At 36.7% G+C, this 11,756-nt stretch overlaps 1 protein-coding gene across 1 annotated transcript in view; it reads right to left on the bottom strand.

The window, feature by feature from the left end:
- abat (4-aminobutyrate aminotransferase) overlaps positions 1–11,756 on the bottom strand; it is a 29,308-nt gene that overhangs the window by 10,079 nt on the left and 7,473 nt on the right. The window contains 7 exon segments of the mRNA XM_032538368.1: positions 42–190; positions 665–728; positions 828–890; positions 1,736–1,828; positions 1,975–2,055; positions 5,235–5,284; positions 6,577–6,694. Of these exon segments, the coding sequence (XP_032394259.1) occupies positions 42–190; positions 665–728; positions 828–890; positions 1,736–1,828; positions 1,975–2,055; positions 5,235–5,284; positions 6,577–6,694 (618 nt within the window).

The raw sequence follows: 11,756 nt of genomic DNA, 5'->3' as shown, positions 1-11,756 counted from the left end.
CACACACACACACACACACACACACACACACACACACACACCTCCTCCAGACAGCGGGCCTCTTCCTGTGCATTCTCTCTGCTGAACTCCTCCAGCGGGTACTGCAGTCGAGGAAACGGAGCGATGGGCCAATCAAAAGACGGCACATCCAGCTTGTGGATCGCTTTGGAGTGTGTTGCTGCCAAGCAACCTTAACAAGACAAAAGCATCGTGTTAGCCACAAATCTACGATGTGGCGATAATAACTCAGGCTTTTCATGTTAACGCTTGTTCTGTGTGCAGCAATCCAAGTGTGTAAGTATATACCAATCAATGTATCTCATTTATGTATCTCTATACCATGCCCCTCCCTTTCCTGGTGGGCTTTGAATGTGAAACATGCAGAAAGTGGCATTTTCATGCCACGGGACCTTTAATATCTGATTATTCGTTATTATACGTTATTGCAGATTTTCCCCATATGCGTACAACATGTTGCTGGACTGATGGCCATGTGTGTAAGTACGTTACACATTTAGTACAAGGTGTTGTTACGCCATAACATGCAGCATTATGATGTGACAGTATTCAACGATTCCAGAATTATTACAATATACAGCAGGCAACAGATATATATATGACATCTGACAGCAATGAGTGGCGTTTCTGCGAGTGGTGAACATACCCATGGTTCTTCCATGGAAAGCTCCCATGAAAGATAAGATACTGAGGTCTGGACAACCTGGGGTCTGAGACACAAGAGAAACAAAGAGAAAGCATAGATATTAAAGAAATCTAGCCAGAATTAGCTAAATATTCTGAAAAGTAGAACCCTTTCTTCCCCCCACCTGGTTGACCATGCAGGAGCTGAGGTCTTCCTCAGACGGTGTTTTGTGGCCCCGCTCCTTGTTCTACAACACACACACACACACACACACACACACACACACACACACACACACACACACACAACACACACACAAAGCTTCAGTTACATTTAGTTGTGGAGATAATATTTCACTTCTTATTTCATCAATAAACAAACAGTGGGGTTAAGTGTTGCGTATGAAGTTGATCTGGTTAAGCCCCAATGTAAAGGACAAGTACTACACTACCCACAATTCCAGGCAGTACAGCGATGTCTCTGATTGGTGGAGCTCGCTTTCAGTTCCAACAGGCCATATCTCCGACTGGGAGTCACATTACTGTTCCAACCCCAGCACATTCAACATCCATGTTTATAGTCTAATTTTCAGTGGATTATACCTGAATTTAGTCCATAAATCTAAGAATGTCCAAAGGCATTGCTGACACAAGATAGGGTGTTCCTGAATTCAAGTTGCTATTTTATCTAAGAGGTCAATCAGCTAAGGTTACACTTTACTTGAAGGTATCTACATAAGAGTGACATGACACTGTCATGACACAAGAACCTAACCCTAACTTGTTATGACAAACCAAATGACACTTACTTGTTAATAATCTATAACAAGTATTGTAATAGTTCTCAATTTCAAAGGTTATATTTTTTAGTTTATGTCTTATTTTCGCTGTGGCAAAAATGCCAGTTGACAAACACTTTTCGTCATAGTGTTGTTGAAACGCACACTGTGGACCTAGGGCCTAAAAGTCCTTCCTACGTGGATCTTTGTTCCTCTTCCACGAGTCCCGGAGCTTTGAAGACGTGCAGTTTCAGAGACATAGATACAGCTAGGTCATTGATTAGGACCGTGACACCCTGCTGAAGGTCACTCACCCTGTACCAGATAAACATGGCCTTGAAAGCGTTCTCATTGGAGCAGGATCCGCAGGCCATGGTCTGAACCCGGGTCATTCCACTGGGAGACATCTGATCCGAGGGAAGACAAAACCCAAGGACGCTTATTAACTATAACACCTTATCTCCACACTGTACCGCATATTTTGTGTGTATGTGTGTGTGTGTGTGTGTGTGTGTGTGTGTGTGTGTGTGTGTGTGTGGTGTGTGTTCCTAACCGAGAGAAGGCTTTCAGTGAGATTGTCGGGGAAGTTCTCCGGCGGCAGGATCCCCAGGGCTGGTCGGTTTACCAGAGTACTCTGAAACAAAGACAGCAAACACATCCATTTATGAATACCCTTTACATTTTGGGTCACCAAAGCACAACTGAAACTTATTAAAAAATAATGATCCAACAAGTACACAAACTCTATAGAATGTGACGCTATAATATATCATATAAAGATAGTCATGTGTAGAGGACATACTATAATATTCTATAAAGATATTCATGTGTAGAGCATCTAAATATTTCATATAAGATATTCATTGTGAGGACATACTATAATATATGATATAAGATATTTCATGTTGTAAGGACATACTATAATTTCATATAAGATATTATGTGTAGAGACATACTATAATATTTCATATAAAGATATTCATGTGTAAGACATACTATATATTCATTAAGATATTAATGTGTAGAGGACATACTATAATATTTCATATAAGGATATTCATGTGTATAGGAACATACATAATATTTCAATAAAGATATTCTGTGTAGAGACATACTATAATATTTCTAGATATTCAGTGAAGACATACTATAATATTTCATATAAAGATTCATGTGTAGGAAGACATACTAATATTCTATAAAGATATTCATGTGTAGACGGACTACTAAATTTCATAGACGATATTCTGTGTAGAGGACATACTATAATATTTTCATATAAAGATATTCATGTGGAGAGGACATACTATAATATTTCATAATAAGATATCTGTGTAGAGACATACTATATATTTCATATAAATTTACTGTGTAGATACATCTATAATATTTCATAAAAGATATTCATGTGTAGAGGACATACTATAATATTCATAAAAGATATTATGTGTATAACATACTATAATTTCATAACAAGATAGTCAGGTAAAGACTACTATAAATTTCATATAAAGATATTCATGTGTAAAGACTATAATATTTCATAAGATATTCATGTGTAGAGGCTACTATAATATTTCATATAAAGATATTCAAGTGTGTAGAGGACATACTATAATATTTCATATAAAGATATCATGTGTAGAGGACATACTCAATATTTCATATAAGATATTCATGTGTAGAGGACATACTATAATATTTCATATAAAGATATTAGCTGTGTGAGGACATACTATAATATTTCATATAAAGTATTCATGTGTAGATGACTACTATAATATTTCATATAAAGATATCATGTGTAGAGACTACTATAAATATTTCATATAAACATATTCAGTGTAAGAGGACTTACTATAATTTTCATTAAGATATTATTGTAAGGACTACTATAATATTTCATAAAGATATTCATGTGTAATACATACTATAATATTTCATATAAAGTATTCATGTGTAATACATACTATAATATTTCATATAAAGATATTCATGTGTAAGACCTACTATAATATTTCATATAAGATATTCATTGTGTAGAGGACATACTATATATTTCATATAAAGATTTCATGTAGTAGGACAACTATAATATTTCATATAAGATATTCATGTGTAGAGGACATACTATATATTTTCATAAAAGATTTATGTGTAGAGGACATACTATAATAGTTCTATAAAGAATTATGTGTAGAGGACATACTATAATATTTCATATAAAGATATTAATGTGTAGAGGAATACTATATATCATATAAAAAGATTCATGTGTAGACATACTATAATTTTCATATAGATATTCATGTGTAGAAGACATACTATAATGATCATAGTAAAGATATATCATGTGTAGAAGACATACTATAATATTCATATAAAGATATTCATGTGTAGAGGACATATATAAATTTCATTAAAGATATTCTGTAGAGGACTACTATAATATTCATAAGTATAATGTGTAGAGGACATACTATAATATTTCATATAAGAATTAATGTGAGAGACATACGTAAATTTTAGAAAGATTCTGTAGAACATACTATAATATTTCATAAAGATATTCATGTTGTGAGGACATACTATAATATTTCATATAAAGATATTCATGTGTAGAGGACATACATATATTTCATATAAAGATATTCATGTTAGAGGACATACTATAATATTTCTATAAAATATCATGGAAGGACATACTATAATATTTCATATAAAATAAATGTGTCGAGGACATAGCTATATTATTCATATAAAGATATTAATTTATGTAGATGACAGACTATAATCTTTCATATAAAGATATTCATGTGTGAGGACATACTATAATATTTCATAAAAGATATTAGATGTGTAGAGGACATACTATAATATTTCATAAAGATATTCATGTGTAGAGGACACCATAATATTTCATATAAAAATATCATTGTGTAGAAACCAACTATATATATTTCATATAAAGATATTCATGTGTAGAGGACATACTATAATATTTCAATAAAGATACTTCATGTGTAGAGGACATACTATAATATTTCATATAAAGATTTAATTGTAGAGGACATACTATATATTTCATATAAAGATATTAATGTTAGAGGAACATACTATAATATTTATATAAAGATATTATGTGTAGAGGACATACTATAATATTTATATAAAGATATTCATGTGTAGAGGACATACTATAATATTTCTATAAATATTTCTTGTGAGACATACTATAATATTTCAATATAAAGATATCTGTGTAGAGGGACATACTATAATATTTCATATAAAGATATTCATGTGATAGAGCCAACGTAATTTTCATCTAAAATATTCATGTTGTAGAGGACACTATAATTTCATATAAAGATGATTTAGTGTAGAGGACATACTATAATTCATAAAGATATTAATGTGCAGGATCGCGATGAATATAATATCTATAAAGATATTCATGTGTAGAGACATACTATAATATTTCATATAAAGACTATTCATGTGTAGAGGACATACTATAATATATTTCATATCAATGATATTCATGTTGTAGCGGACATACTATATAATTTCTATAAAGATATTCATGGTGAGGACATACTAAATTTTATAAGTGTAGAGGACATACATAATTTCATATAAAGATATTCATGTGTGAGGACTACTATAATATTTCATATACAGATATAGTTAGAGCAATACTCAGTTCATATTTAGGTAGAGACATACTAAATATATCATATAAAGATATTCATGTGTAGAGGACAAATTATAATGTATCATATGTGGATATTGAATATGAAGAGGTCCTACCAGATGGTTGGGATTGGACATGAGTTTGAGCAGCGCCGGGTGGTTGTATCCTGAGGACAGAAGGAAAAACCGTCTCAATGTGTCTCTACCTGTATCTCTGCTTTACATAATAATAATAATAATAATATTAATAATAATACATTTTATTCGTAGGACACTTTTCATCTAAGGTTAAAAGGTTCTGGTTTGGTGTAAATAACAACTACATTAATACAGGGTTTACCAAGCCCAGGGGGCCAAAAGTCTAGAGGGGAGCCCCAAAACAGATGGGGCCCAAGAGGTCAAGGGGCCCTGAATCCCAAGTAGTTGCGTGAAGTCACAACCTCAATAAGTCAAAAAGCGAAAGGCTATGAATCTGAACAAATGTAGGTGTTGCCCTTCTCCAGCTTACCATCCCAAAAATGCACCAGAATAAAGGAAATCATATCTACCAAATTCAGAATTTTCAGGGGGAGTACCCCAAGTGCCCAGCCCCCTTCCAGTTTGCACCCACTTTTGCACAAATAGAGTAGGGGGGAGGGTCCTCATGCATCTGTGCCCAGGGGGACAGTAGTAATTAATTCATCACTGTATTAATACATAACATCACTGTATTCATTTATAACATCACTGTATTATATTTTTTTATATGAAAATGCGAGTCAAAACAGTTTTGTGTGGCAGGGCACCTTTAATACGAGACACGAGAACAAGAGATTTGTTAAGATGGGTTTACAAAGACTATTTCTATTCCAAATGAGAGAAATAATAATTGTTATGGACCCTTCAGGTTTTCCTGATAGGAATATGAAGTGGTCTTAGTTCAGTGCTGTGTGGTGTTCTGTTCCCCCTTCCGACCAGCAGAGGGCACCGAGCTCCAACCAAGCTCTCTGCTGAGTCGGTTTCCACATGGTATCTCATCTGAGGGCCAAAACAGACACTTTTCCAGATTTGAGCCATTCCAAAATCCACTGACACCCAGCTCAAATCCAGACCACGCGTGTCATAATCAATGTTCCCGCCAAGTAGTAAGCAGAAACTTTGATCATAAAATCAGTTTAGTAATTGACAATGTTGACGTGAGACCCGATGGATCAGAGAGTAGGAGCATTTTGACAACTTTTAACTTTGGTTTGTGTTTGAACGTCAAAGGATTTGGCAGTGAGGTCACATGATGCTGTAGGACACGTGTCAAACAAATCGGGCCCCTCGCGGATTGTGATCTGGCCCGCATTTCAATTTAGGTTCACAATACATTATGGGCCGCCTAGTTTTTTGTCTAATGTAGCATGACGTTATGAGACTGGGATAACGGCTAACTCCTATCATTTAGCTAGCCATGTTTGGACCTTTGGCGACTGACCAATAGGGATGGAGGAGATCTGAGTGTAGATGTCCAGCATGCGGTTGCCGTCCACATCCACCAGGTAGTTCCCCCGGCTCTCCTCGTAGTTACAGAAGAAGTTGACAGCACCAACGTTCTGGGAAGAGACATGTTCGGTATTAAGAAGACATATACACACACACAGACACACATACACACACGTACACAGATACACTTACACACACATACAAATACACACGCGCGCACACACACACACACACACACGCACACACGCACACATACAGCCATACACATTTCACAAGGCTCAAATATATTGTATTGCATAATGTGTACTGTGTATGCTGCAGAAGGGAAACAAATATTTGTTTGATCAACGCTGCTTTGCATTGCATGCCCCCCCCCTCCCCCTCCCTGGCTGCTGTTCCTGAGTCTCTCCTAATGGGGACACGTTAGAAATGAAGCTGTCATGTGAGACTGATTTCCAGGCCTCAAGCCGGAGGATGGAGCAGCGAGGATGTACCTCCTCAGAACCTCCTTTGTACCTGAGAGGTACACATTTGGGATTGGGAAGTACCATGCAATCGAAGTACTCATCTACTTATGCAGTATATCAACCTCGGGCGGTCCTGTTTGTTCGGGTTTGTCTTTAACTGTCTCTTCCCTGCTCAGCCGCCCCTTGGGATATAGTCAGTAAACCTTTTCTTCTCCATTCCATTATTGGAGTCTTTATTTAACTAGTTCACTGAGTTAACATAGTAGTTCCCAGCTGGCCATACACCCCAAGGCGCTGTTATAGTCTGTTACAGTCTGTTACAGTCTGTTACAGTCTGTTATAGTCCGTTACAGTCCGCTATAGTCCGCTATAGTCCGTTATAGTCCGTTATAGTCTGTTATAGTCTGTTATAGTCTGCTATAGTCTGGCACAGTCTGTCATAGTCTGTTATCGTCTGTTACAGTCTGTTAGTCTGCTATATTCCGTTACATAGGTCTGCTAATTCTGTTACCAGTCTGTTCGGTCTGTACGTCTGTTACGTCTGTATAGTCTGTTATCGTTGTTTCGCCGCCTGCTATGTCTGTTACAGTCCTGTTACTATACTGTCTAGTCTACAGTCGCTACAGTCTGCTAACAGTCTGTACAGTCCGCTACAGTCCGTTTAAGTCCGCTATAGTCCGCTATAGTCCGTTACAGTCTGTTTTTAGCTATATTCTGTTACGTCTGTTTATAGTCTGCTAATCTGCTCAGTTTGTTACAGTCTGTTACAGTCTGTTACAGTCGGCTATAGTCCTGCTATAGTCTGTTACAGTCTGTTATAGTCTGCTATAGTCTGCTAGTCTGTTATAGTCGGTATAGTCTGTTATAGTCTGTTACTGTCTTTAAGTCCGCTACGTCAGTTTATATCTGCTATAGTCTGACTAGGCTGTTATAGTCTGTTGCATCTGTTATAGTCGTTTACAGTGTAGCGTTGCATTCGCTAAGCTGTTATAGTCTGTTAGTCTCTGTTATCGGCTGTTACAGTCTGTTATTCTGCTATAGTCTGTTACAGTCTGCATATTCTTTACAGTCTGTTACAGTCTGTTACAGTCTGTTTAAGTCCTGTTATAGTCCTGTTCAGTCCGTATAGTCGGTACAGTCTGCTACAGTCTGTTACAGTCCGCTACAGTCTGTTATAGTCCGCTATATTCCGCTATAGTCCCGTTACAGTCTGTTATAGTCTGCTATAGTCTTTTACGTTCTTTATAGTCGCTATAGTCGCTATAGTCTGTTAAGTCTGTTACAGTCTGTTACAGTCTGTTACAGTCTGTTACAGTCTGTTATGTTCTGTTATAGTCTGTCTATAGTCTGTTACAGTCCACTATAGTCTGCTACAGTCTGCTACAGTCTGCACGTCTGTTACAGTTCCGCTACAGTCTTTATAGTCCGCTATAGTCCCGCTATAGTCCGTTCAGTCGTTCTAGTCGTGCTATATGTCTGTTCCAGTCTGTTATAGTCTGCTATAGTCTGCTATAGTCTGTTACAGTCTGTTACATGTCTGTTACAGTCTGCTATAGTCTGCTATAGTCTGTTACAGTCTGTTATAGTCTGCTATAGTCTGCTAGTCTGTTATAGTCTGTTATAGTCTGTTATAGTCTGTTTACGTCTTTACAGTCCGCTACAGTCCGTTATAGTCTGCTATAGTCTGCTAGTCTGTTATAGTCTGTTGCAGTCTGTTATAGTCTGTTACAGTCTGTTATAGTCTGTTGCATTCTGCTATAGTCTGTTATAGTCTGTTATAGTCTGTTATGGTCTGTTATCGTCTGTTACAGTCTGTTTATCTCTGCTATACTCTGTTTACGTACTGTTAGTCCTGTTACAGTCTGTTACAGTCTGTTACAGTCTGTTATAGTCTGTTATAGTCTGTTACAGTCCGCTATAGTCTGCTACAGTCTGCTACAGTCTGTTACAGTCCGCTACAGTCTGTTATAGTCCGCTATAGTCCGCTATAGTCCGTTACAGTCTGTTATAGTCTGCTATAGTCTGTTACAGTCTGTTATAGTCTGCTATAGTCTGCTATAGTCTGTTATAGTCTGTTACAGTCTGTTACAGTCTGTTACAGTCTGTTACAGTCTGTTATTTCTCTATAGTCTGTTACGTCTGTTACATCGTTTTATAGTCCTGCTATAGTCTCTAGTCTGTTATAGTCTGTTATAGTCTGTTATAGTCTGTTACAGTCTTTTACAGTCCGCTACAGTCCGTTATAGTCTGCTATAGTCTGCTAGTCTGTTATAGTCTGTTACAGTCTGTTATAGTTCTTGTGCAGGTCTGTATAGGTCTGTTTACAGTCTGTTATAGTCTTTTGCATTTCTGCTATAGTCTGTTGTATAGCTGTTATAGTCTGTTACAGTCTGTTATAGTCTGTTATAGTCGGTTGTCATTCGCTCACAGTCTGTTATAGTCTGCTATAGTCTGCTACAGTCTGTTCAGTCTTTACTTCTGTTATATCTGCTATAGTCTGCACAGTCTGTTACAGTCTGTTATAGTCTGCTATAGTCTGCTACACGTCTGTTCCAGTCTGTTATAAGTTCTGCTATAGTCTGCTCTAGTCTGCTACAGGCTTTACAGTCTGTTATAGTCTCGCTATAGTCTGCTACAGTCTCTATTCTGTTACAGTCTGCTATAGTCTGCTATAGTCCTGCTACAGTCTGTTACAGTCTGTTACAGTCGGTTATAGTCTGCTATAGTCTGTTATAGTCTGTTAGTCTGTTACAGTCTGCTACAGTCTGGTATAGTCCGCTACGAGTCCGTTATAGTCTGCATATCTATGGAATGATCTGCCTTTGCATGTAAACAGGCCTCTTCTTATCTGTTTTTAAAACCCTTCTTAAAACCCATCTTTTCTCTTTGGCTGTTTTGCACACTAGTAAGATGTCGACTTCTTTTCCTTGTTCTTATTTGCTACTTTGTGTGTTTTAATTGTATGGTTATTATTATAAATATTTTTGTTTATTTTCTGTACAGCACTTTGGTCAACTTTTTTTGTAAATGCTTAACAAATAAAGTTGGTATGGTATGGTATAGTCTGTTACTAGGGTTGTGACGAGATCTCGTTTTCCGGGATCTCGCGAGATTAAAACATGACGAGATTTCTGTCGAGGTGAAAAGTTGTCTCGTGAGGCCTGTGATGTCAGCTATGTGGAGCGTGAAATTACTATTGAGATCCCCCTGCCACTTTTAAACATTTGTGTGGCAACTTTTGGTTTTCCTGCGGAATGATAAACGGCGAAAGAGTACAGACAAGACGAACACAATATGTAACATTGTAAGAAAAAAATGCTGTATACCGCGGCTAACAGAGCACTAACCAAAAACACTTCCAGCACCACCACAGCTCTCTACTAACTACTGCACCCGCGGACGAAACATTAAAAAAAATTTTAAAATTGTTTCTGTTTGCACTTGTAGTTTTAAGGAAGAGGTACTTTGGTTTTGATACACTTACTGTTTGCATTAAAGTGTTATTTTTCTGTTATTTACACATTTATTTTATTTTACTGTTTATTTTTTTCAAATAACAGTGTACAACACAAATTGTTTTGCATTTTGTGATTTTTCAGTTGAATAAAAACATTTTCCATTCATATATTTCATCAAGGATTTCTTTAATTTCTTTTTTTAAATCTCGTCTCGCTCGTTCTCGTGAACCCAATCTCGTGATGTGTCTCGTCTCGTGGAGTAAGCTCGTCGTACCAACCCTATCTGTTACAGTCGTGCTATAGTCTGCTACAGTCTGTTACAGTCTGCTATAGTCTGGTTACGTCGTACAGTCCGTATCAGTCTGTTACAGTCTGTTACAGTCTTGCTATAGTCTGTTACACGTCGTTACATCTGTTACAGTCCGTTATAGTCCGTTACAGTCCTTACAGTCCGTTAGTCTGTACAGTCTGTTACAGTCTGTTACAGTCTGTTATGAGTCTGTTACAGTCCGTTTACTGTAGTCTGTTATATCTGTTACAGTCTGTACAGTCGTTACAGTCTGTTATAGTCTTTTACTTCTTTTACAGTCTGTTCAGTCTGTTACAGTCTGTAGTGTTATAGTCTGTTAGTCTGTTACAGTCTGCTATAGTCTGTTACAGTCTGTTACAGTCTGTTACAGTCTGTTATAGTCTGTTATAGTCTGTTATAGTCTGTTACAGTCTGTTACAGTCTGTTATAGTCTGTTACAGTCTGTTACAGTCTGTTATAGTCTGTTATAGTCTGTTATAGTCTGTTATAGTCTGTTATAGTCTGTTATAGTCTGCTATAGTCTGTTACAGTCTGTTACAGTCTGTTACAGTCTGTTACAGTCTGTATAGTCTGTTACAGTCTGTTACAGTCTGTTATAGACCGTTACAGTCTGCTACAGTCTGTTACAGTCTGTTATAGTCTGTTACAGTCTGTTGTAGTCTGTTACAGTCTGTTATAGTCTGTTACAGTCTGTTACAGTCTGTTAGTCACCAGAGGCCTCACGATACGATATCATCACGATACCTATTCCACAATTCGATATTATTGTGATTTTAAACATTGGCAATATTCTGCAATATATTTATTTAATTTACTACCTTTTTTCCAACTTCTAATTTTTCCCAATTTCATATTTTGTCCCCAAAAGGAAACTTATCAACATCTGTTTCATCTAAAAAGAAACATTTCCCTGTTTGATCACATCACTTCAATGTTA

Source organism: Etheostoma spectabile, chromosome 15 (assembly GCF_008692095.1).
Source record: "Etheostoma spectabile isolate EspeVRDwgs_2016 chromosome 15, UIUC_Espe_1.0, whole genome shotgun sequence".
In the NCBI taxonomy this organism is placed as follows: Eukaryota; Metazoa; Chordata; class Actinopteri; order Perciformes; family Percidae; genus Etheostoma; species Etheostoma spectabile.
The sequence above is the reverse complement of the archived record's forward strand: the minus strand, read 5'-3'. Positions and strand labels throughout refer to the sequence as shown.